The sequence below is a fragment of the Apus apus genome, chromosome 1 (assembly GCF_020740795.1).
Source record: "Apus apus isolate bApuApu2 chromosome 1, bApuApu2.pri.cur, whole genome shotgun sequence".
Lineage (NCBI taxonomy): Eukaryota > Metazoa > Chordata > Aves > Apodiformes > Apodidae > Apus > Apus apus.
Genome location: NC_067282.1, coordinates 183,233,030 through 183,260,427, shown reverse-complemented (window position 1 = coordinate 183,260,427; position 27,398 = coordinate 183,233,030). Strand labels below are relative to the sequence as shown.

The following is a 27,398-nucleotide window of genomic DNA, read 5'->3' as shown; positions in this document are numbered from 1 at the left end:
CAAATAACATAGCTGCAGTACTGTCTCCAGTGATCTAGACCTCTATAACACTTTATGGCCATATGCAGTCTCAGAAATAGGATGTCAGAGCTGTCAGTCAGCTACAATTAATCTTTTCCACAAAGCTACTGAGTGTGACAGTAAACACCCATCTTGAGCTAAGCCTGTTTTGAAAAATTACTTGAAGGCAAGTTGTTGAAAACCAGGCTGTTTCAAATGTTAACAGTAAGGCCAGCACTTGTGCTTATTTGCCTTAGGTTCAGATACAAGGTCACACAGTAGGAGAAAAGAAATAAATAAAAGCATATGCCATATAATGGGATGACTTTAATCACAGAATTGCTGATTCTCATCTCTTATTCAGAGAGATTCACTCAGTCAACTTGGAACCTAACTTCCCTACTCCACAGGCTGTCTTTAGCTTGAGTTGATACTTGGTGATGTGTCTACTGCATATGGGAAGTTAACTACTTTGGCCATCTCACAAGGAACAGCTACGTTAAGCAAAGTAAGGGAAGGGCAGGAGCCAGCACTGCTTTTCTCACCAGTGCTGTCTTAGAAGACAGGCTGGTTCCAACCAGCCTCCAATGAGGTTGCATCCACTCCTGCGAACCACCTGCAGTAAAGGGGCAAGAGAAGTCCAGATAAAGGAGTGATGCAGGAAGATCTGATCTGGAGCTGCTATGCCAGAAGCATGACTTGGCATGTCATGGTAGTAGGTTGGAAGGATGAGGCGCTACTGTCACAAAGCACCACTACAGGACAGATACTGAGACCACTGGTACAGAAGTGGCTCTTGTGCTGTATGCATAATGACTGCAGCTCCAATGCCTTTTACTGTGGTTCTACTACTTCAAAAGTCTGAAGCAACAATGCTCAAAATTCCTTGCCTTAGCCATCAAATGTTGGGTTTTCAACACACAAAATGTCACTAGATGTATTGCATGTCAGATTTTGGAAGGTCACTTCCAACATCTCATTTCAAGGATATCCATTGTTTACTTGATTACCAAGCACTTAGCACTTAACACAGTCAAGTTATTTTCATGTAACCATAGAAACATTAGCCCTCTAGTCAGACTTCAGCAGATAATGCTACCAACATTTATGAACAAGTGCTATAACCTGACTATCATGCTTGTAGTCACATTCCTGTGACACTTGAGAAAGATTTTATCAAGTCTGTCCAGAATGTTTTAAACAGCTTATCAGAGCCACTAGCTGAAAAGCATCCCCAAACAGACTTGACAAAAAATGTTGCTATTTTTGTAGTTCACAAACCCAATTGCAAGAACCGCATAAAGTACTTGCAACCTTTTTAATACTATAGAAATCAGTTAATTTCCCACAGTTTTAGACCAATATCCCAGAACAGGACACCTCCTAGACATCTGTGTCCTTGAAGTTTTAAGTCTACCTACTATTTCTTGACATGAATTTTCCATATTTAATAGAATTTCCAAACTCACAGAATAATTCCAATCAGATTACTTCTAACTGAGGCACTTGGAACAAGATATATCTGTAAGATGTTAGCAATGCATCAAAATTCAAAAAGTGAATTACTCCTTTAATATCTTTTAAAAGAACTAATTCTGCTCCAGAGCTCAGCTATATTAGGCTGCATAATTCTGAAGGTTCAGGAATGGAAGGAGTGGTCCAGAAGCACGTTGAAAATTGTGTCATTCAAAATACAAATTCTTAGAAAAAATCTACTAATTTGGAGGGTAATGCTGTCACCTGTTCTCTATTTTCTCTGTTTAAGAGAGAAAAACATCCACTGCAATTCCAGACTCTTTCACCCCCCAACAGAGAATACAGGATTGTCTAGAATTTGGTTTATTTTTTAATTCCCAAAGACTATTCCTATGAATTATTTACATTAGTGACTGGAAAAACTAGATAATTAGATGTGTCTTGGAAATAACTTCTCACCAATCATAACAGTTTAAAGTTTTGTGATTAACAACATTTTGTTCAAGTAAGATGCTTTTTATGATGGTTTTAATTGATTCATGACAATTAACTACAGGTGTTCACAGGGAAAACAATCTGTATGAAAAATTGTATGGTAAGTTAAAAAAAACAGTCATATCTGTTTCCACTGTGCAGTTTATTACGTTTCAAATTAGAAAAAAAAAATCACTACGTATTTGACAATTCACATGCATAAACTTAAAACATTTTAGCCCAAAAAAGTATTGATTTCTTTCAGTCTTGGATTAAGGCGTTCAGGATTTTCATGTAGGCAGACAAGTATCTGGATTTTTTTAAAAAGAACCAAGATAGACAAGCTGTAACTCAGTTTTACTTCTGTTAACAAATAGAAACAAAGTGAGTCCTGGTAGTATGCAGTTGCATTCTTTATCTTTTCACGCTTATAGCTGATAGGAGTCAAAGTGATTGGGAGTTTTCTTCAGCAAGAGTTTTCTTCAACAGTGTCTTGATTTGGAGTGCTGAATAAGCCACTGTAATGTTATGTCTGCCAGGACAGATAAAACAAAATGAAAAACTCAACAGGCTGTTTGCTAAGTGTAAAGGGGCAACAGAACACCAGTAAGTTAATACAAATTAAAGAAAACTCAAACAAACAAAGCCCAGAAACCACAGGTTCTCATTCACACCTAATTAAAAATCTAGTACTTCAGTCTTCAAGTGGCCTTTTTCCTGTTGTTTTAAGTTTTGTTCATTTTGTATTCTTGAATTATAATGACTGATATCAAACTCTCTAAGCCACAGATGAAGAACTGATTTAAGATAACTGTAAAATTAACTGTAAAATCCAGGCTGGAATGAAATGCAGTGTGAGAACAAAGGCAGAATACTCAACCAGAAAGAAAGAGAAGGGCAAACATCTGACAAAGCATTAAGAAGCCATTTACGTAGGTTGTAGGAGTCCAAGGTCTCTGAAAGACATGCAACACTAGACTTAAATTTGATAGCTGAAATGGTGCCACTCCTGACACAATCTAGTGCACTGGGCAGAAAACTGCAGCAGTTCACAAACTGATTCATGAGCAGATTAGATGATTTTGCCTCAAGGCAGTAACATCTGTTAGGGAGGTAGGAAGGCTGTCAGGGGGCAGCAGCAACTCTAGCCCTCAAATTTAAATTTGTTGCCACATCTGTCCTAAGTTCAAGACAGAACTCCATGAATATCCTGGCAGAGCAGACTGGGCACTGAGATGGCAGACAAAAGCATCCCATGGCATCTAAACCAAAGCTAGTAACAATATACTAATAATCTTCCACAGTCTCTCAGGACACAGAAACTGGCAGCCTTACACCTACTCCTCCTGATGAGACCTGTTAGCTAGGTTGCAGTTTCACTGAAAAATTACTATCATCTCATTGAACTGCACTGACATCAATCAAAAATGCAGAGGAAGGAGACAGCTCCCGGTCTTACTCCTTAACAGCCTACTAGTTTCATCACTTTAATAAGCTAAATATATTTTCATTATAGTTTTTCATTATAAATCATATTTTCCGGTCCTTTGATCTCCCTAGGCTCTTGCTCAACTTTTTCAGTTTCTCAAGGTCTTCCTCAAAATGTGGCACACAGTGCTCCAGGAATGTCTGCACAGTCCATACACATGCAATGTACAGAGTCTGCTCCCATTTGTTATTTTGTTGGTCAAATATTCAGGAACCAGGTTACCCCTTCAAGGCACAATGTTACACTGGAAAATACTTGACTGCTTCTTAGTTAAGATGTTGAGTCTTTTTCATCACTGCTCCCAGGACCTTCGTAAATAAGTGATCATCCTTTTCATTATTTGCCCATTTGCAAATTCTAGTATACTTTTTCTGCATGCATTTTTTTTTCTCCAGGCCACTCATATAAGTGAAACAGGATCAAAACTTATTTTCTCCAGGACCCTTTCAGAAATTAGGCTGCTTTTACTAGTTTCTAGTCACTAGTTTCTACTAGTCACAATACTAACTTTTGAGATCCTCCACTGCAGCCTTGCCAATTCCATGAGGATCAAGCATTGCATTTCTAAAACATGAACCACCTTCACTGCCCTTCATCTATCCAGATAACCCTGACTGTGCTGTCCTTCTCAGTCCTTATATGCCAAACTCTAACCTAGCCCTGTGTGACAGCACATTCTGTGTATTTCCCTCACTCAGAGATAACTCTTCCTGACTAAGCTGCAGCAAACCTAGGTCTGGCCTCCTTCAAACTGATGTATCCAAATGTTGTGTACCATTTCCAAGAGACGTCCTAACTGCCTAACACATTCCGGCACACAGCTGACATCACCCCTAGCCTCCTGAAGTCCAGGTGTCATGGTATAGTCTTCTCACCACCACCACCACCACCTGCTGAGGACAGACACTGCTGCTGCTGCTGCTGGAAGAAAGTGACTTTCCTCCCATTCCCACTCCCACCATCTCTCATTCAGCTGAGCCCAACAGAGCTGCCGAGCTCTTAAGAAGAGTCTGGCTTCCTTCAGAAACAGATATAAATAACTACCCAAGCTGTTTCCCCCCCCATCCAGCAACACTTGTCTTAGCAGCATGCAGGGAAGAAGGGTGGGACAGAGGCCACATACCCCAAGGCAACTTCAGCTGCTGGCTCAGCCTAAGGAAAGGGACAGGAAAGTGGAAGAAAGGGGGGATAAGGACAAAAGGGCAAAAAGCAAAGGCAGATAGGAGACAATTTCATGAGGCTTTTACAGATCCTCAGTGACTTCAGGAGTCAGTGCCTCTCCAGTAGGACAAAAGCACTAGTTCCTTTGGTTTGAGTAATGCTGCCATAACACCATATAGAAGCACAGAATAGCATAATGGCTTGGGTTGGAAGGGACATTAAAGATTATCTAGTTCCAACCCCCCTGCATGGGCAGGGACACCTCCCACTAGACAAGGCTGCTCAGAGCCCCAACCAACGTGGCCTTGAACACTTCAATGTAACATCTGCTTACAAAGCACAATTTACTAACATTTTTAAAGTATTTCCTAATAACTAGAAGGTTTTCTTATTCAGTTACTATTTTTTCTGAATTAGCAGTTATTGCAAGGGATGCAAATAATTTGTGTTTAAAAGCATGCATTTCCAAGGCCCCTGTCAAATTAAGTTCTTAGTATCTCATGGAACTAAATAATTCTACAAGTGACTTTTAAATGACACATGATTATACATTAAAACAAATACAACTGCATGCAATACTTGCAACAAAATCTTTCAAGGTATATTTATATTTTCAGTTATAAATTAGAGTTAGATACTAAAATCTCATTAACATGTTTAACATCCAATCCAAAGTACAAAGTATACATTGATGATGCTGTAGTAAGAGCTTACCAATGTTATCCTTCTCTTTACAGGAAATAGAATAGCAACAGATTTCTCTGTCTTGAATAGATGAAAGGTTTCTACAGAAAAAAAAATAAATAAAACAAGTAGTGTTATAACTCCACAAAAACTGACAACAGAAATTTTCATTAAATTACATGTTTTCTGCTTTTTACACAGTGGGTTCAATTCTGCCCTCAGATATTAAACTTTTGAAATATGCTACTGCACACAAAAACCCCACGTTTCTTAAACTATAAAGATTAAAATGCTATAAAGTCATTTCACAAAAATTCAAATTCCTCATTAAGTCAGTGTAATAGTCAATAATAAAACCACAGAAATCCATAAGCTGGAAATAACATCTTGTACTGCCAATCATGTAACATTACCAAGTCTTAGCATTCACTTTTTATTTTTTTCACTTAGAATTCAGAGTTTTTCTCTCTAATAGCTCTTATGGTCAAATAACAGTACTCAAATCATCACACTATTCATTTTCAGGATTTTTATTACATCACACTTAAATATATCGTATCTGATTCCTACTGCAAGTACATCTCTACATTTAGGAATAAACTGATTATTTATTAACTTCTGCTGCCTTCTGGGAATTACCCTATTCCCCTCACGGTTTCTGAGTACTTTGCTGTTTTTTCATTTATTTATCCTCACACAAGTGACACAGACATGCAGGAAACAGATTATGCTCCTGGAGCAGATGGAAAGTGGAGGCACAAAGAGTCTTGAGATAACACAAGAGACTCTTCTTTATAAAAGGATTAAATAGTGACTTCCTTGGACTTCAGGAGAGCAGACTTGGTCTCTTCAGGGATCTGCCTGTAGAACTCCCATGGGATAAGGTCCTGCACTGAAGAAGGGCTCAAGAAAGCTGGTTAATATCCAAGGATCATCTCCAAGCTCAGGAGCAGTCCATCCTAATGAGTTTGGAAAAGAAGCCAGGAGGCGTAAGTGGATGAATAACAAGCTCCCAGCAAAACCCAGTCACAAAAAGGAAGCACACAGAAGGTGAGGATAGGGACAGGTAACCTGGGAGGAATACAAAAATGTTGTCCAAGCATGCAGAGACACAGTTAGAACAGCCAGAGCCCAACTGAAATTGGATCTTTGAAGAATGTCAAAGGCAACCAGGGCTTTTATATGTACATGAATGCTGCCTTTACCTCCATCTTTACTAGCAAGCCCAGCCTTCAGGAACTCCAGGTGTCAGAGATCAGGGGGAAAGTCTGGAGCATGGAAGTTGTACCCTTGATGGAAGAGGATCAGATCAGGGAAACTGATCTGATAAGCAAACTGTACATAGAGATTTTAATGGGCCCTGATGGGATGCACCTACAAGTGATAAAGAGAGCTGACTGATGTCATTGTGAGGCCACTCTTCAATGGTCTTTGAGTCTTGGAACCATCATGGACACTGAGAGGAGTGTCTGAAGAGAGGATGAAAGCAAATGTCACTCTCATCTTCAGAAAGTGCAGGAATGAGGACTCAGGGAACTATATGATGGCCAGCCTCACCTTGATCCCTGGGAAACAGACAGAGCAGCTAATCCTGGAAACCAATGCCATGCACATGAGAGATGAGAAGGTGATCAGTAGTCAGCATGAATTCACAAAGGGGATATCATGCTTGACCAACTCAGAGCAGCTGATACTGTGTACCTTGACTTCAGTAAGGTTTCTGACACTGTCTCCTATAATAACTTCATAGACAAGTTGAGGAAGTATAGGGTGGTGATGTGGACTAAAACCGTTGGGTTTTAGTTTAACACATGAAAGTGTGAAGTCCTGCCCTTGGGGAGGAACACCATTACATGCTGGGAGCTGACTGTCTGGGAAAAGCAGCTTTGGAGAAAAGGTCCTGGGGGTCCTCATGGACACCAAGTTGAACATGATGTAGCAATGTGGTAAAATAGGCTAACAGCATTCTGAGCTATGTTAGAAGTGTTGCCAGCCAGTCTTGCCAGCCAGTCAAGGCAAGTGATCTTTCCCTTCTACTCAGCCCTGGTGAGGCCATCCCTGGAGTGCTCTGTCCAGCTCTGGGCTCCCAAGTCCAAGAGGGACATAGAGCTACTGGAGAGAGTCCAGTGAAAGGCCAATAAAATGTTTAAGGGACTGGAGCATCTCAGATATTATAAAAGGCTGAGAGAGCTGGGACTATTTAGGCTAGAGAAAAAAAGGCTGAGGAAGAGATCTCATTAATATCTATACAATACCTGTACAGTTTGTGTACAAATATTTGAAGGCATGCTGTAAAGAAGATGGAGAACAGTGACATGACAAGTGGCTATGGGCAAACTGAAACACCTTTTTACTTCTGAGTGTGAGCTTTTTAAAGCTGTCTGGACACGGTTCAAGGCAATCAGCTCTAGGTGGTTCTGCCTGAGCAGATGGGCGGACAAGATGACCTCCAGAGGGTCCCTTCCAGTGTCAGACATTCTGTGATTCTGTTTCCTAAGTCCCAGTTTAGTAGCTTAGCATTTGGACAATCCTTCTATACTGAAACCTTAATTCACTTCATCACTTGCACTTCACTTGCACTTCCTACTGATTAAAATTGAGTGATCTGACACACAGAATCCCATTTTTCAAAATTATTGCTATACCGGTCATTTTTCTAAAATTGTGTATTTCCTTTGCAATTACCCTTACAATGCATCAATTTTAAGTTAGTTTCAGTAATCCATAAGTACATGCTTTGGATACATGCCAAAATATCAAAATTGCTTAAATTTACAGAGAGTAGTTTGAAATGGTCCTGTTCCAAGGCCATTTGAGCATTAAACTGCCACTACAGTATACTCTGAAAAGTGCAAGTGAGCCTATTACTAGCTATAGCAGTTGGATCTTCAGTGATGGGAAAACAGGATTATCTGAAACAACTTTATACAACCGAAATAATAATCAAGAGACGCTCAAATCTATCACAGTCAGTTATCAGTATAGATTGCTATTTTGACTGCCAGCAGAGCTCCAAGTGGAGTACCTGAGAACGTAAAACGGAATCTGTTAGAGCTGGTTACTGCCACAGACTTCCAATTATTTTTGCCTACGTATGGAATTTCACAGTGTTTCAGCTTTTTACACAGGCCAGCTACTTACAATTTCTCAATTAACTGCTTTTCATCCAGTGCACCTGGGAGGTCTCTTTTATTTCCAAGGACCAACACCTGCAAGAAACAGTTCATATTCATATCAAATCCAGGAGCAATATTTATTTTTGTCTTTAACCATTTGCTGGCACTATTTTGAAACATGCAGCCAATTATTTACAACACGATAGCAGACATATTCAAACTGGCCAAAGACTGTGGGAGCATCATTAAAATCCTGCTCCTAGCCATGGTCAGATGCTGGATGCACATCCTCTGAAAATGGGATCAAATTATTTCTGGGTGTATCAGTACCAGAAGTCTCCTCTGCTCCTCTAGAAGTGAATCTCTCCATTTCAGATGGCAGTATAGGATGGTGTCAGGCTGCACTAAATGGATTGCTTTTGCATGCACCTAAACCTGGAGGACACCACGCAACAGGTAGACTCAAGACACCAAGAGATGTTCAATCCACAGAACCAGACAAATGTCAATCAAAAGTAGGAGCCCAGAAGTAGAGATTGGGTCCTCAAGACCCAGACCTGATTGATTCTCTCTACAGTTTTGCTCCCTTGATTCTTAATGTTGACAGACAAAATAGCCAGACACGCATCACCCAAGCACAAGCCAAATGTTGATTCCTCTCCTTCCCCTTTGAGCACCCATGGTAGAAATCAGAAGGGCAGCCATTACCAATTAAGTCTGAGAAATGCAGAAAATGTACTGAACAGATGCTGGAACTTAAAGCTTCCTACACAATATTTAAGGCTTCAAGTACAATTTAAGGTCAGATGAATGTGCTGAGTGCCTTTTAAGAGAAAGTAAACAGTGGAAGGTTTTTCTAATTATGACTGCATTATCGTTTTCCACATGCGCTACAATTCTGAATCAAGATTGTCCCCTAATTTCCCATGAATCTGGAACATGTTAGAACTCATTACTTGCAGTCTCAGATTAATAAAGCTACCCTAAAATCTATAATGCCAAAGCCAGAGTACAAAATTGAAGGGAGTTCAATACTACTTACTACCTATGAAATAAAAATAAGTTAAAAATACATTACTGCACCTTGAAAGTTACTCTGCTGTTCAGGCTGGGCAACTGGAATGTGGTATTATAACATATAAAAGGAACTTAATTAAATACTTCTGAAGAAATAAGAGATCTATCATTTCAGGAAGGAAAAGTTCCAAGTAAAACAGGATGTGAGACAGTACAAATGACAATATTCCTTGCTGAGAATAGCGTGACTGTAGCTTTCTGTGGGTTTTGTTCAATATGAATGTAATATACAAATATGTGACAGTAATAGCAAGCCTTGTAAAAAAGATGAAGAGTCACTTGAAAAACCTGCCTTCGAGAACAGACGTGTGAGAACTTTATTCACACAATGATTTCATGTTGGCTGCTTGTCCACTCATCTTCAGATGGCTTCAATCCCCTGCATCAGCCAAGCCTCCCAATATTTGCTTACAAAAAAGGGGCCAAGCAAGAGCCATCAAGTTTTGAGTAACTTCTTCCTGATTTGTATAGAACATTGTTTACCTTCTTATGATCAAAGGTATAAGCTCTTGCCTGGTGATGTCAGCATTAAAGATTAATGCTAACCTGATTGATTCCTACTAACTCTAAGTTGGCAGGCTACATTTAATTAAACAACATTAATTCTCATAATTCCTCACTAGAATTTCAGCGGAATATACTATTCTTTGACACCTTCTACTGGAGAACAGATGCATATTTGCATTTTTTCCATACAGTTTAGTTTGAAAAACTTGAAAGTCAAGGAAAATAAAAAGTCAACTCACAGAAAAAGCTCCTTAACAATCTCTGGAAGCCAAGGACACTATATGATGTTAGTGTCTGCCAACCTTCAGAAAGACAAATCTCACATACCTTAACATACTGCCAGATATCTATCTTGGTCACTGGTTCAAGCTCAGCCAACAAGGGGACTGACTGGAAGCAATTATTGTCTGATAGTGTCACATGCGAAAATGTTTTTTTTACAAATCTATTCTGACCTTTAGATTATAAAACATACAGACACACTGCAGCACTGGTAAGATGCTGAGTCCCCTGAAAAAACGTCAGAATAATTTTTCTAAGAGCCCCCAACGTATTGAGGCTGCAACACATAGAAGCTACTATTTTCAAGAGTCTAGAGGGGTCAATTAATGGAGATTTAGGCTACATTGTCTACATTCAGGTAATAATAATAATCAAAATACTTACTGGAATTCCATGCAATTGTGGCTTATCTATCAAACTGTGTAGCTCATTCTTTGAAGCTTCTACTTTTTCTAAGTCTGCTGCATCCACCATGTAACTGCAATAGGAATAAAATTATTTATGGTATTGTCCATTACTTGCAGAAAGTTGCATTAAAACATCTGAAACGTGACAATTGTGTTCACACTGACAACAGCATTAGAAGTCCTGAGTTGTATAAGCCCTGCATTTACTAATATGGGAAGATACAGTATCAAATATGGGCTGTGGGGAAAATAAGGCCTGAAACATGCAATTACTTATATATACGGGTTGCTGGATGTGTAGAACACACTGCTTTTATTGCATTGGGTCTCCTTATGTGATGGTGGACAGGAAAAAAAGCCTATCTATATTAATTATATACTTTAAAATATATTTCCTGTGGGCATACATAAGAAAACTTACACAACTGCATTGACTCCTCTGCAATAACGCTCCCACATGCTTCGAAACCTTGGCTGCCCTCCAATGTCCCACACCTGGAAAAGGTAAGAACACCCCAACCCTAAAACTTTTTTGAACTACACAGTACTGACAGAACTGAAGAACTCTTTACATGCAGCATGCAGGCTATATTGACAATGCCTAGATGTAGGCAGTTTTTTAAGTGACCTTCCTCAAGAGACTGATCTTCTCAGCCCCTTCCAGTCACTGGACGGAGACAAGCACAACACATTCACAGGGCAAGTCAGTCCTGTGACCTGAGCAGCTCCAAAATTCCATTTGGAGTACTCTGCCCTTGCCCACTCACTGCAATTAGTTTTACTCAGATATCAAAGTGAATTCATCAAAGCAAATACACAGTCTAAAACCCAGAAAGAAGAGCATCATTGTATGAAAACACTTATGAAGTTGCATTTTTAGGGAGCTAGGGAGACCTGAGTTAAGTATGCATCAGACCTTCATAAGGATAAAGACAGATATTAAATAAATAAGGGTTAGTCTGAGAGCAGATGGAGCACATGTAAAGGATGATACACTGTAGGGAGATCCAATACCTCTACAGCTCTCCCATTTGTTCATCAAATGTGCTTTAAAAGACACATGGATTAACTGATCAGAACCAGAAAGGAAATAGTGTAGTGATTAATCAGTGAATCTTAAGGAAAGGAAGTTCAAATTCTGCTTGGGATTTTATAAATCTCCAATCCTGCAAGTACTTATGTATGCTATTAGTGTCCAACAATCCCACTGAATTCCTTACCATGAAAAGACTAACAACATTATTGTTTTCTGTACAGGAGTTACATATTCTGCTTTGCTTGCAAAAATTCAGTATTTTCGGTGGATGACAATAATCTTGTTCCAAACCTGCTTCCAAAATACCACAGAAAATATCTAAATCATGTAGACAAGGGCTGCATGATGATATATAGCTGTTGCAACTACATCAAAAGACAGTTGTGTCACAAGAGACACATATTAAAATAGTGATAAACACTGACAGATAGAAATAATGGACTTGTTCCTATGTCAAAGATCAAGAGAAGTAATTATTTCTTATTTTAATCAGATCTAGCTACCAAAATAATAGGTACTGTACACCAGACAGAGGAGGTATATCCATTACAGCACAAACTAAATCTGTAAGTAACAAACACAGAAGCAAATTTAAGAGTTGTTACATATTTATACTTTATAAATCCAAATACATTAAATCTGCTGTGGCAACAAAGACTTGCACTTCAGAGCAAGACTTAATAGATAAGGCCTTTTTCAACTCATATGGACTACATTTTTAATTCCACAATCCATAAGTCATATTTATGTATCAATTTCTCGACCATTTTCAACACCTTATGTTCATATATTAGAAATAAATATTTCCCAATTCACCATTAAAAACATTCCCTGATTGATATCTTACATACCCTCTGCCATAAAATTAGTATATCACGTGCATGTAGATTGCCTTTGATCCCCTTTATAATATGAAGAATTTTACACATCAGAGTTGAGTGAGCTTTGGAGCATGAACCAGGTATCAATTATTACATGCACTGACATTTGAAGTGAGGTTTCCAAAGTCTTAATAAAACAAACCTCTTTTTTTGAAAGCTTGAAAGAGATGAGTACATAGTTCAGTATTACAGTTAGAACACAAACCTCACACCAACACTAATTATTCCAGTAACTCATAAGGACCTTGAAATTATCAGTAACCATCTGGTGCACATCTGTGTATCTGGAAAAAGGAACTGAATTATTTTCTTGGTATATCAGAGAAAAAGAAGGCGAAAGAGGACAGGGAAGGCTAGTAGTAAGATTATATTTTTGGAGACTGACAGCAATTATTCCTGGTAGTCAGAAAAATCTACAAGATTAGATAGCTTGGATTAAAAAAATAATACAATGTAAAGAAATACTGGGTTTGTCCTCACTTGATGATATACTGTATCTATATACTACATTAAATTGCACTGTAGAACAAGTATTGTTCTCATCAGGAGAAAGAGTGACCTTGAAACAATGGAAAGATAAGTAATTTCCAGTCAGTTTCCCTAATAAGGCTTACAAGTATTCATAAAAGTACAACATGAAGGACAGAAGATAGACTAGATGTTTTTAATAAGTGTGTATGAACCCAGTTTACATAAATATATTCAGTTATAATTATCTGAAAAAGAGCAAGAAAATAAATGTATGAAATAAATTTTAAAAATCCTTACATCTTTGCCTATGAAATTAAAATGGTGCCAATAGTAACTTTCTAATACTCTTTTTTATACTGAATAGCAAATAACAGCATTAACTACTTTATTCAAAACAAAAATAATTTTCATTGCACGTGACTGGACAGAACTGTGAGAATACAAGAGGCACCCAGGAAGGAAAGGGGAGAGGTCCTAAAGTTTTCTTGCATGTTTTGTACATCGCCTATTTTTGTACCCCAATATTTAAGACATAGGTAAAAAGTGTGAACTGTGAGAGGCAGGAGACTACACCTTAATAGCAGAATATACACATATCTATAAAAGGAAGTTCATTTTGTCTGGGTACTTTTAAAAAGAGACTAGACATCAAATTGCTCCCATGGCTTTCGCTGGTCCCTCAGGAATAAAATGTTTATAATATTTAAGGGGTAATTTTATCCCAAGAAGACCAGTTGATTTTAAGAATCAGAAAATGCCAACCGAATTGCCAAATCAAACAGGGAAAAAGCTTGATACCCAGTACCATTGCCTCACAGGAAATTAAAATCTCAAGGAGTTGTTTAGGCTCAAACTGAAAGGCATACACCTTACTTCTACTGCATTTCATAAATTATTATTATATTTGTTCCTGTCAGCTCCTATAGTCTAATTCTTATTGTGCTTGCAAGTCTGCACTCTCATAAAATAATGCAATGTTTTAATTAGTAAACTAGATTAATCATCATATTTTGGAATAATAATTTACATTGTGCTTATACTTACCTATTAAATCAAATTCTTCTAAAACAGGAATCTCTCTGGATATGACTTGTTCAATTTCTTCATGTGAATCTAAGGCTCCTCCTTAACACTGCAGCTACCAGCTATGTTTAATGAGCAAATCCTTTTCTTTTGCACAGAGGTATATCGTGACGACTGAGCAAATAAACAGCTGAGGAACAGGTTAAAAAACTTTTGAAAGTTTTCAGTTACAACAAGGTTCTTTAACACTTTAGTTGTGTTTCTTCTCATTAGCTTATATTGTGGAAAGGCTCGATAGTATTTTCTAGATGTCAGTTTTACATGAGGTTTTTCCAGACATGCTGGGTAGGATATTTCTTGTGGACAAAAATGTGTAAAATGACATATTTGTATGTCAATGCATGGGTTCAGTACCTACAGCCTCGCAGCAGTCACTGAAACCTAGACAGCTATCGAGATAACCAGACAGAGCATCTTCTTTGGAATGACAGAATTACAGTCTAGGCTTCACAGAACTGACTAGAGCTCCTCTGACTATTAATAAAGGGGCTTAACCCTGATTGCAGACATACAGCTGCTTATATTCAGGCATCTTCACTTGCAAGCTGAACACACATTACAAATACTTGACCTCAGAAATAAATCTTTCTCCATGTAAGTACTCAGGAAACATGAGCCCTAAAACCTACGCCGAACAAACAGGTGAGGAAATTCTAAATAGAGAGGAGCATGTGGTCAGAACAAACTAGCACCAGCAGCATCCAACACCATGTTGCACACAGACAAGCCCATATATACTGAATGTGACTAACGAGCTCACGCATACACATCAAGCAGTCATAGAATTCATAGTCAACTCAATGTGTAATGACAGGGAGTAACTGGAAAGCATGGGATTCATTTTCCTTGACTTCAGCCACCTAAAATGTAGGCATATAATCCAAGTGACTAAAATCTCTCTGTGGATACTAAGGAGCTCAGAGGGCACTCACAGCAGAAAACAATTCAGCCTGTCTCACCTACCTTGCCTACCAGATGAACCATTCTTGCAAAGCACTCACTGCCCCCCACCAAGTTCAGACAACTGGCTCAGGCTGGCTTCTTCCTTTTCACCTGGCTAAGCTCACGGGAGACAAATCCTAAATAATCATCTGTTCTAGACTGGAATTTTCAACCAGTAATGTTCAGCTTCCCTGTTGAATAAACAAGAAGAATAAAAAGAGCTAACTCATTTAACTATAGAGCCTTACTTGCAGGACCAGCCATGCGACCTACTATGGAAGGCAGAATACCTTACTGCCTTAGAATACTTACTACTCATCTATTATGCTATATTTTTGAAATGCCTTTACACTTGTTCTTAGAGCTGAGAAAAAATTAAGCCACATGGCTACATTTCTGCAGGCAGTATTCCCAGAACACTGTGTTCTTTGAAATCTGTCTTGGTCCATTAAAGAACGTTATTATCACTCCTCACTGGTGATGAAGGCCAACTTTTAAACATTTTTTGCAAGTAGGTATTTTATTTTTGTCACATCATACAGAAAAAATGCTATACTCACTCTTCACAGTTTAGAATTATTTAATTTAATCAATAGCACCTTCACTGAAGAACAGGACTTGGATTTGCAACACAAACCAGCTGAGTATCTTCAACTCCTGAAAACTGACACACAGGCGTCTTAATGGGAGGAGTTATTTCTCAATGACCAGGGTGTGTTTGCCATTTTATCAGAGACACAAGATACAATGATGGAAGGACCAACAGGTAGATTTTAAACAAGACACAAAAGCAAAGTCTCTTCTCTGAAAACCGTTTTCTGAACCTCATGCTGCTTACCTCCATGTTGTGTTCTAAGACAGGAGAGTACTAGGGAATGCAGGTAAGATGAGGTGAGACTGCAATCCTCTCAGTTAAGATGTAACACACCTCCAAAAAGAAGAAGCCAATCTATACTAGCCTCAATATTGTGTCCTCCCTGAAGCAGAAAGCTCCAATGCTGAGTAACCAAATGCCATCATTTTTACCCTCTTTTCACATGACCATGAATCAGTCTCAACTTTCAAATCTGAGAGGTTCTTGTGAAAATTCGCATATACAACCTATAGCTGTAGACAGGACTTGCATTTGGAGGACTCAGGACAAGGAGACCAGAGGCAAAGACATCAATAGCTCAGAACAGCTAATCAGTATCTATCGTAGTGATTATTAATCTTGCCTGTCCTTGAAGAACATATAACCATGAAAGCAAAAAATGAGTATTTGCTCCACAGTACAGAAAAGCCAGGAGCGTGTGCAATAGTGTGTGCACTGGGGAAAGGTTAATCTAATACTGGTAGATTAGACAAGGAAAGGACATTCTCCCATGACAGATTCAACCCCACAGTGGCTCCCTGGCCACTCTCCTTCTGTGCCCCCCTTGCCCTCTGTCTCTCAAGCCTGAGCAATCCTAACAGATTCCCAGCATTTTTCAATGAAGCAAAGCTGCTAAGGACAGACCTAAACAGGGGCAGCATTTATGGTTTCCAGGTGTCTCAACAGGATGTTGGAATAGAACATGTTTAAATAAGCTGCAGATAACTTGCAAGCCAAGAGTCGACAAAAAGAAAATACCAAAATCCTGAAGTATCCAGACCAATGAGAGGTATGAACTGAAATTTAATACACACAAGTTCAGAATGCTCCATTTGTTACAGTCATAGTCATGGAGTCGTCAGGTTTGGAAGGGACTTCTGGAGACAATCCAGTCCAACCCCCTGTCAGAGTAGGGTCACCTACACTAGATCCCACAAGAATACGTTCAGATGGGTTTGGAATGTCTGAGAGAAGAACACTCTACAACCTCTCTGGGCAGCCTGTCCCAGGGCTCTGCCATCCTCACAGCAATGAAGTTTTCCCTTGGTTGACCCTCCTGTGCTCCAGTTTGTGCCAATTGCTCCTTGTCCTGCCACTGCACACCAGTGAGAAGAATCTGGCCCCATCCTCCTGACACCCTCTGTAGATATTTATAAGCACTGATGAGATCCCCCCTCAAGGAACCAAATGCACTAGCACAAAATGGATAACCAGGCAGAAGTGCAGGACAAAAAGCTTGAACACTTCACAAACTAAATGTTTCAGCAGTGTTGCAGATATTAAATCAGCATGTACTAGCACAAGCAGCTTTTGTACCATTTTGGAAGTATTCTCACTGTCAGGGAGGTTCCTATGCTGGTTTTAAGCATCAGTCTACAGAACAAGCACAGACAAATTTGAAAAAGTCCAGATGAGAAAAAAAAAAGGGTGAGATTTTGAAAATATTACTATAAAGAAGAAAGGACAAAGCAAAATCATAATGTTCCTCAGGAAATGCCTGACAGATGTAGAAAAAAAAAAGCAGGTCAATTTGGGAGAACAACAACTCAAGTCAGATATCAGGAAGAAAGCCTTCTAAGACTTGTGAGTGAAAGAACATTGTACAAAACAAGGGATATCATAGAACTTTCTTTATGGAAGAAAACATTTTAACAATTACTTAAGATACTTGGATAAATAACTGATTAACCTCAGAGCACATGTTTGGTTTTGATGATTCCTTGAGATCAACTTTTGGTCCTTATTTTTAGGAGTCCTCCTAACAGTTACTCTGAATGCCTGGTGAGACACTCAACATTGCCTGTTCTGGCTCAGGACACCCCCTTCTCGTTCCACATGTTTGTCCTGACCCCTGTAGAGGCTCTTATCTAATGCATGATGCTCTCTCACACCCTGCAGCACACACTTCCCAGCACAGATACAGTGTCCAAGGCTTCTTTTCCCAAATTATCAGATGGTAGAGAGTTTTCATACTCTTCCTTTCTACTTGGTGGAGTAATTCTGAGTATGCTCCACACTTATTCTCCGAGTGTCTCTCTAACCCTCATTTAACTCCTTTTAACAGAATCATAGAATCATTGAGGCTAGTGAGGGCCTTTGGAGATTGTATAGTTCAGCTCACCCTGGTCAAAGCAGGGTCAGCTGGAGGACTGCTCCAATGACAAGAGACTCCAGAATCTGCCTGGTCAATCTATTTCATGCTTTAGGCCAATCTATTTAATGTTTTAATGCTTAAACACCCTCACAATAAAAATGCTATTTCTCATGGTTTAAATGAAATTCCCCATACTTCTGTTTGTGCCCATTGCCTCGTTTGGCTACATCTTCTGGCTACATTGATGAGATCTCCCTGAGCCTCCTCTTCTCTAGGCTAAACAGTCTCATGTATCTCAGCATCTCCTCCTCTGGGAGATGCTCCAGTCCCTTAATCCTCTTCATGGCCCTTTGCTGGACTCTCTCCAGTAACTCCACATCTCACTTGCACTGGGGAACCAAGAATTGGACATGGTACTCCAGGTATGGCCTTACCAAAGCTGAGTAAAAGGGAGGGATCACCTCCATTGACCTGCTATTTGTCTTCTTTCTAATATAGCCCAAGATGTTGCTGCAAAGGTAGGCTGCTTGTTGATGGCCACCTTGGTGTTCACCACGACCCCCAGGTCCCTTTCTGCAAAGCTGCCTTCCAGCAGTCAGCCTGGAGTGGTGCCTGGGGTGGATCCCTCTCAGATGCAAGACTCTGTATTTTCCATTCTTTAACTTCATGAGGGTCCTGTCAGCCCACTTCTCCTGCCATGCCTCCAGAAGGCAGCATAACCCTCTGTTGTATCAGCCACTCCTCCCAGTTCTGTATTATCAGCAAACAATTGTTGAGGTTGCACCCTGTCCCATCATCCAAGTCACTAATGAATATGCTGAACAATCCCTGGGGTTTATCCCTAGTAACAGGACTACCTGCTGTGGCTCACAGCCGTTTTGAATCCAGCAGTACAGCACTTCCTTACACGCAACTATTATAAATCAGTGAGACATCCCTGAAAAATTCTTAGTTATTAACACTTTGAGCTGAAATCAGCCCAGATCCAGCATGGCCTCTTCAGAGTGATGCAAGCTGTACCTACTAGCCAGGACTTACTGAAACACTGCTGCAGCTACACAGGCAGTACACACAGACTTGTATTACTGCATGACACGTGAGATAGTGACATGACAGGTTAGATGTTTTTTAACTGCTGCTGAATAGCAGGACCAAGCACTACAAAGCAGGAAGATTCTGTGAGGATGTTTGGAGACTTGGAAACTACTATCCATAGGAGGGAGGAGTGCAGCAACTAAGGAAGCTGGAAGAGGAATGCAAAGAGCCAGGATACTCTTCCTCCACCTCCCTCTCTGCCACTCAGAGCAAGGAGCAAGAGGCTTGGCTTGGCCCTGCAGCAGCCTGGCCTGCACCGGGCCGTGCTGCAGCTCCCGTGGAAGGACGCTGGCCTCTAGTGGTGGCAGCTGGGGTGGCCGCAGACCAATCTCAGCAGCTCCAGTCCCTGAGCAGCTCCTCACTGCTCCCTCCGGACTGCAAAACCCGGGGGGTGCAAAAACTGGCTGGCAGTGCTATTTTAAGAGTAAGCTTAAACGAAGTGCAAGATCAAGGAAAATGAAGCCGATGCATCGTCCGTGCGTATGCATGTCTTGTGTTGCTCTGTTTCTTGTTTGTATCTGCGACCATTCTAAGACTATCACTATAAGAACCAAAGGTTGATGAGCTTCACAATCATTTAAACAAGCTTCCAATGCATGTCTTTTAATGCTCTAGAAATTTGGTTTGTTAAAATAAATTTTTAGCAACTATCTAGTCTATTGAACAATAAATCTCACCAAACCAAAATATTACTAATATTGAACTAATCCAAAAATAGACATTCTATCAAAACCAAATCACTCAGCAAACAACAAAACTTGCATGGAATTAAACTCCCAAATTAATGTATAGATTTTTTTGTCAGAAAAAAAGGCATGGCCATCAGTTTTGTTATGAATTTCATCAAAAAAGTTTTGACATGTCCCTAAATTGTATTACATTAGGAATTTTGATGCTGGAAATCATCCTGTAAATTAATACTTGAACTGCAACCTCAATATCCATAAAGCTTCCTGCCTAGATTTCAAATCCTGCCTGGTAATATCTTTCTTCTTTGACTCCTTTTTTGAAAATAATAGGTGGCAATTTTTATTAAATACAGTAACAAACCAAAATTTGACAATTCATGGTTAAAGCTGACAGCTTTGCACTTCTGATCACTCTCAATTTCAATTAAAGAGCACATGAAATTGGCATCTTCCTACATAAATCAGCTTGCATAAATCAGTGCTTTTCTTTCAGTACAGTTCAGATATTCATAAAGAGGGGCATGTCAGTGACTACACTTTCATACTCTAGAATTAGGGACTAAATACAAGCATAAATCTGCTGGCCTCTAGAAATGGCTGCCAAAACCAGAAGAATGCAAAGAAGACTGTGGGCTCCTTAGTCCTTGCTGCCTTCTGGAACTGTATGTAGTCTAGAGATAGAACTATAGTCAAGAAAACAGGTGGTGATGCTGCAGAAGCATCCTTCTTAGTGGCCTACCCCAACAGACTGCAAAAACTACAGAAGAGATTAGCATCACCTACTAATTGGTGTTGCAACTTTCTCTGCCTATGGTGATTAGTTTTAGTCTTCTGGAATGCCATTTTTCATTTGATGACTTTTCTACCCAGATGGTTTCTCAGCCTTACTCTTACGGTAAAGTTAATGATTCTGTTTTGCAGTGTGCCCTGAGACCATTGAAAAAGTTCAGCTTTAACATCTCCCAGTCAACAGAAGTCAACCATGCCTTTTACCACCCTTTAACTGCTCATACTTTAGAGCAAGTGGGTAGACAACGAACAACTGCTTATATTCACATTACAGGTCATTTCAGAAAATCCTTCCTAGGTTAGGATTCATACCAAACCAGAGGAAAAAACTGTTTCTTTGGAACTGAGGAAGTAAGGAAAGGAAATGAAGAAGGAGGGAAAAGCAAAGGCAAAAACCCTATATCGCCTCACCTAAATTTAGATGAAAATTATGAATTTGATCTAGACTAATCAACCAGTCTCCCTCCACAATCAAACCATGGAGTGTGCCTAAATTATACTGGAGTGATTTACTTCTGTTTTGAAACCTATGGTATGAATCACAACAAAACTAGGATAATTCGTGTTTCTCTATAGGCCTAAGAGATGGCTCCCTGACAACTCACACTACATGTTCTGTTTCCATAGAGCTCAATGTTATATGAGATAAACTACACTCTGCTGAGATGCTAAGTTGGGAATGAAGCCGCTTCTGATTTCACTTTACCGTGAGAGGAAGAGAGAGAAAAGAGAGGCATCTTGAGGAGTCAACCCTTACTATCTCAGAATTGTATTACCTTTCTAACTCAAAAGAGTATAACAAAGCTTCTGCCTATCATGGATATAATGAAATCAAATATTAATGTAACAGACAAATACATAACTATATGCTTTTAAAAAGTTATTTTTGAGCTAGAAAAACAGCTGAATGATCCTAACATCTTAAAAGAAATTTCCTAAGGTTTGATATTCCAAGTTTAAATCGGTTTTTCTATCACTTATTCACTCTGTAGCAATTCAAACATGCACACCTACCTTTATGGTAACATTTCCTTTTGTTATTTTCCTCATATTGAAGCCTACTGTAGGAATCATATCTTCTGTGAACTGCCCTGACTAGAATACAAACATACAAAAAAATAAATTTATTATTAACATGTTGATACACAGCAGATTACTTTCCCATTTGTAATCTACAGTTTTTATTTGAAAACACTAAAAATATCACATTAGTTTTCTACAAGAGCCCTGGCTAGCACTTGAATTAATGCATTGTCATGCCAAGGAAGACTGTTCATTTCACTCCCTTTAAACGATCTTTTATTTTCCTCAGAGACAAAGACTTGCCCAGAAACCACGAGACTTCCAATAATACTTCATCTGACCCCTAAGCACACCAGAAAGCAGCACCATTGAAATATATAATTACAGAATCATAGAATGATTTGGGTTGGAAGGGACCTTTAAAGGTCACCTAGTCCAACCTCCAAAATGATAAATTATGGTAAAATTGTCTACACCAGGATTTTCCCCTGTAGTTTCTCACTACTGTTACAAACGGTTTAACTCCAAATGTAATAAATGGTGAAGTATTCCTCATGGAGAGAATACTATGTGCACCTTCAGAGCAGGTAACAGCACAGGAGCACTGCTGTGGAAGCTAAGAGAACACCATTAAGACAGAAAAATACAAGGTACTAACTCAGCACACCATAAACCTAAACCATATAAACCCAAGTGCTGCCTTCTTCCCCAGTTCAAAGAAGTATTTTTACAAAACAGAAGCTTGCCATCATGCCAACAGGAACCTTCCACACATCTACCCACTAAAGAAGACAGCTTTTAAGGAGAAAGGTGAAACTCGGATCCAAGTAGGTAACTCATTATTCATTTTCCCTTTTCAAAATATATCAATATGGTATTGTGTCTCCTAGGAATGGTGCATTATATAGGTAAATAGTTAATTAAAAGTTATGTCTACACGGAGGGCCAGGCACTCTCTGCAATATGCACAGTAGTCCTGGTTTTCCAGTCACCCAGAAAGTAGAACAGGACCTTCTGGGCTTGCCATTGCCTTTCCATATCTATCTGCCCATATTCCATTCATCTATCTCATAATCCTAAGTGCCCTGGGTTGTTTTTTATTAAGAAAATACAGATATGTAGACAAGGAGGGAAACAGGCATACTCCAACGGTACCTCCCATTTGAGAAGTGGATGCTCAGAGCTTCAGGTTACACCAAAGCAGCTCCGTGCCTCACAGTGCACCCACTGCCACCAGCTACCCCTAATGCCACTGCTGGTCTCTGCATGCTTTCTGCAACTCTTCTCTTTGCTGCTTGTGGCAGCATGAGAATACACTATGCCACCAGTTTGTGTTCACAAACTGCAATTAACTACTTTTAATCTAGGACTTTAAAAGCTGTATAAGCTTTGGCAGTTACTTGATCCTCTTACAAGATTTTGGCATTTGGATTTAGATCCTTCAGGCAAGAAACAACTTCCATCAACTACCTGTTCAACCTTACCTATGGGAACCTTCTTGCTAAATTCCATACTATATATCTTGCTTATCTTTTGTCTCTAGAAGTTTCTTTTTTATCTCTTCATTCCTTGCTTCTATGACTTGTCAACAGCAGTTGGAAAAAAAAATGAAGACAAATGCACCTGCAGTTTCATACAGATATATGTACCCAGCAGTGACAGAAGTTTTTAATTACATGGAGTAAGACAAAGCCCATTAGTAACCATCTCCTGAAGCAGGTACTGGCCTAATTTGTTAAAATATATAGTACATTTATTTGTGGAGGACATATACACATATGGATACATAAAACCTTGAGAATGTAGCATCACTGCTCATCATTCCCCTGGTACTGCGGATGGGAATGCAAAGAATTAAGTGTCCCCGTTACTGGTCTTCAGTCTTTTCCTCTAACAATATTCCATTCTGGTTTAAGGGAACTCGCTACAATGAAACTATTATGGTTACAGTTCTTTATTTTCCCAAACAATGAAGAAAAGAAAGTAATACGTTGAATCTTTTGCCAACATTACTCCAAAAACTCTGATTACTGTGTTGTTTCAAGTGCTGTAAGCACCATAAAGTAAAAAATCTGTTCTGTTTGCTAAGGAAGTTTTACATGACAAATTACCTATTCTGGGGAATATTCAAGATACACAAACAAGTTTATTCTTGTATCTCAGTAAAAAAAAAAAAGATTACACCCTGACATAAACGAAAACAACCGATGCGAAGAAATTTGTAATGTCCTCTTTAAATGTTGCTGAATATTGAACTGGTAACGAATACAGCCATAAACCCTTACCATAGTGACCATGGGCCACATTCCACTCCACTGCATCAATGCACATCCATTGTAAAGTTATCCAAGCTTCACACTGGTAACAGAAGACTAAGCATGGCTCAAGGTCTACAGGGAGGAGACTGTCTCAAAGGACTTAATCAGTGGTAGCATGACAGGATCTGAATACTATTGCAAAGTGAAAAAAATAGTAATTTCCTCCCATTTGTTTTTATGATCCACTGCAGTTTGCATTTTAAGTAGCCACTGTTTTGTCATGACTACTTTCATCTTGTCACACTCTAGCCACATACATACAAATGCACACAGATACCTAAAATACCTAATCTACTTCCCATCCCCATTTAAACTATATTCAAGAGTAAACTATTTTTCATTGTTTTACTCCCGAATTCTTCAGGCACCCTTCTTCAGTGATCATCATGGTGTGTCATCTCCTGACTGAAAGATCCAAAAGCCACAAAACTTGCAATCTGTGATACAGCCCAAGTCAGAACATATGGATGTCTTGTAGAATATTCTTAAGCAATACATTTGCTGGCAAAATCAGACCTACAGGAACAGCAGTGCTCTGGTATTCAAGACATTAGCACAAGAGAGGCAAATACGTGCTATGCCATTCCACAAGTGGTGTGGTATGATGAGTAGAAAAACACCCATGCAAAGCCTGATACCACACACAACTGTTAGGGGTCTCTGAACTGCTGTGTTCCTCTTCACTCTGCTTATGAAATCAATCCAAGAAGGGATATAGTCTGTCGTGCCTTTTCCCCTTCCCTCAGGTAAGCCCACCCTTGGGAGATGAATCCTTCCTATGTGCATGAAGAGTGCTGAGGCCCACGTTACCATGACAGTAAGTGTCTAACATTAACTAAAATACCAGTACCAGGTATTTTATGGTTTTGACTGCTTTTGGCTGCAATTGGTTACTGAATGCTGATGTCCCCCAACACACACTTTCATTGCTTTCTGTATTTTCTTACCTTGTTCCTTTTTCTTCTCTCTCTACACTTTTTCATTCAAACTAATCTCCTGTTTTTCCCTTAATCCATAATCACATATGAAATAAATGTCATATACTCATGTTCATAATCATAATCATGTTCATCTTCGGGATGGACCCAAACGCAGAAGGGCAAAGGGCACAGCAAAGACGAGGAACACATTTCAGCACGGCAACAGGATGGACAACGTCGTGGCAGGTGTCAGCGCCAGAGCGGAACGAGACTGCAAGGCCACTGTCACAGTGAGCAGGGAGTGCCAAAATCAGACATGAATGCTGGGAAAAAGCTATCAAGGAATTGTGGGAGGCATTAATATTGATGTAACTAACGGGATGGGAAAATTCAGTGACAGAGCTGTGGCCTTGGAGCGTGTATAATACATAGTCCATTACTGTGAGATACACTGAAACCCAACTCTGAATCCCAGGCAAGAGCCCATGCCGAGGTACCTGCTTTAAGACGGGCATGCTTTGCCCTCGGACACAGGAGACATTTTCTTTCTCCATCTTAAACCAGTGCCACACCCACCTGAGCCTGCTGTAGAATTCTCGAGGTTGCAGAGGATTCAAGAGCTGCCTCCGGCCGCCCGCCCGCCGCCCCCTCGCTGCGCCAGGCCGCGGGACCTCCCGAGCGGCGGCGGCCCCGCCGCAGGCCGTGCGGCCACAGCCCACACTTGTTGCCGGGGGAGCGACGCGGAGCGGCGGGCTCGGGGCGGGCGGTCCCTTTCCGCCAGGCCGGGCTGCCGGGCCACCGCCCCCCGCCTCGCCGCCCGCGAAACCCAGGGACCCCCGGCCCCGCCGGCCGCCGCCCAGCGCACCCCCCGCCCCGCCCCGCCCTGCCCTGCCCGTACCGCCAGCACGGTGAGCAGCGTGGTCTTGCCCGAGTACTGCAGCCCCACCAGGGTCAGCTCCATCTCCTCCTTCCAGAACAGCGAGCGCAGCCACTCCAGCACCCGCGCCACCAGCGCCAGCATCCCGCTCAGCGCCCCCGAGCTGCGGCAGGCGCCCAGCCCCAGCGGCACCGCCTCGCTGCTGGGCATGGAAGAGCCGGGCGAGGCGAGTCTCGGGCCGGGGCGGCGGGCGGCGAGGCTGCGCGGGGAGCCGAGCGCCGGGCAGGGCCCTCACGTGATGGCGCCGCTGCCGCAGACGGGGAGGGGTTTGCCCGGCGCTGCTTCGGTTTAGCCCGGCCGGGGCGGGGGAGCGGCGGGGACGCGCCGCGGGGGGCCCGGGCGGTCGGGGCGCTGTGCGGCGGTGGGCGGGAAGCGGCGCCGGGCGAGGTGACGGAGCCGCATCCGCATCGGGGGCGGGCGGGGCGGCTCCCGCACGACGTGGCGGGCGGGGCCGGGCCCGGGCGCGGGGCGGCAGGTGGAGGAGCGTCCCTCGAGGCCCGAGGGGCTGAGGCGGTAGCGGAGGCACCGGCAGCCCCGGGAGCGGCAGGGTTGCTCCGGGCACCGCGATGGGCAGGTGCGGCACCGCGGGGGTTGCGTGGGAACAGCCGGTCCCTGCTGGGAGCGGAGCGGGGCGGCCTGGCGCAGGTGCCGCCGTGGTCTCCATGTCCAGCACCCAGCAGGCAGCTAGGGACGGCCGAGGGCGGCATTCGCGGCGCTGGTTTATGAGGGTTGGTGGACTTGGTTTCCTTGACCGCATCGATTTCGTGGGTCCTTCACCTCTAGTGATGCCGGTTCTCGTGCCCTTAGAACCTTCACTCATCCCATGAAACTTCCTGAACCGTTCGTCGTGTAGGGACGGGCCTTCAGATCCAGGGCTCACCATGGCTTTATCTGGGTTCTCTGCCAGGTTTGGAGGGTCTCCGTTAGCCTGCTTCCTTGCCTCACCGATGAGGCGCTTGTGATGGCGGGTTTTGTAGTGGACATTGACAGCACATGCCACTTCACCAGCAACCTTCTGTCGGCGCTCGGAACGCGACATTCAGTGTCCGTTCTTGCCACACAGGCTGAGAGAAGGGCTTATTTTCCCCATAAGTAGCTAACACTGAGCTTGTATCCATCTGCCACTCTCTGAAATTGAAATTATATGTGATGCTCTCTGTTACAATGCTAATGGTGTTGATTGATGAATGACTTTTGTACACAGCGAATTCATAAAAATATTTTGAAATTTGGTTTTCTGTGTTCTTTTTAGAGAGCACTTAGAGAATGCAATTTCTGACAAACCTCATTGGTTACATCAGTCAGACCACAAAAACTGGAAGCTCTTGTGACATTGCTGTCAAGAGCAGTTAATTCCAGGTTAGCTTTAAAAGTAAAAAACATCATGCTTTTTCATGCCCTGGTTGTAGATAGTCAAAATTACTCACACTGTAATTATATTTTTTTTACAGCTACTTATTTGCCTTTGTAAATTTAATTGGGCATTTCCAGAAGGAAAATGGATGCAGAAGGTGCTCATGGCATCCACTGGTAATGTTAGGGAATTCTTTTTCATTGTTTCTCTTAATAAAAATTCTGGCAGAAAGTATGCAG

At 41.1% G+C, this 27,398-nt stretch overlaps 1 protein-coding gene across 1 annotated transcript; it reads right to left on the bottom strand.

The window, feature by feature from the left end:
* Positions 1-1,987: 1,987 nt before the first annotated feature.
* LOC127395207 (ADP-ribosylation factor-like protein 8B) lies at positions 1,988-26,012 on the bottom strand. Its single transcript, XM_051641833.1, has 7 exons — positions 25,767-26,012; positions 21,622-21,702; positions 11,095-11,168; positions 10,651-10,744; positions 8,426-8,493; positions 5,315-5,385; positions 1,988-2,482 (listed from the first exon to the last, which is right to left on the bottom strand). Exons 1-7 carry the CDS (start codon positions 25,953-25,955, stop codon positions 2,433-2,435), a joined length of 627 nt encoding a protein of 208 aa, XP_051497793.1. The 5' UTR covers positions 25,956-26,012; the 3' UTR covers positions 1,988-2,432.
* Between the last annotated feature and the right edge of the window lie 1,386 nt (positions 26,013-27,398).

Bases quoted from the DNA above. Each gene is read 5' to 3' on its own strand.
- LOC127395207 (XM_051641833.1), bottom strand. From the start codon at position 25,955: ATGCCCAGCAGCGAGGCGGTGCCGCTGGGGCTGGGCGCCTGCCGCAGC. The intron at 10,745-11,094 runs GTAAGTTTTCTT...TTCCTATTGCAG, and splicing joins AGAGGAGTCAATGCAGTTGT to TTACATGGTGGATGCAGCAG. The intron at 2,483-5,314 runs GTAAGCTCTTAC...CTGTCCTGGCAG, and splicing joins TAAAGAGAAGGATAACATTG to ACATAACATTACAGTGGCTT.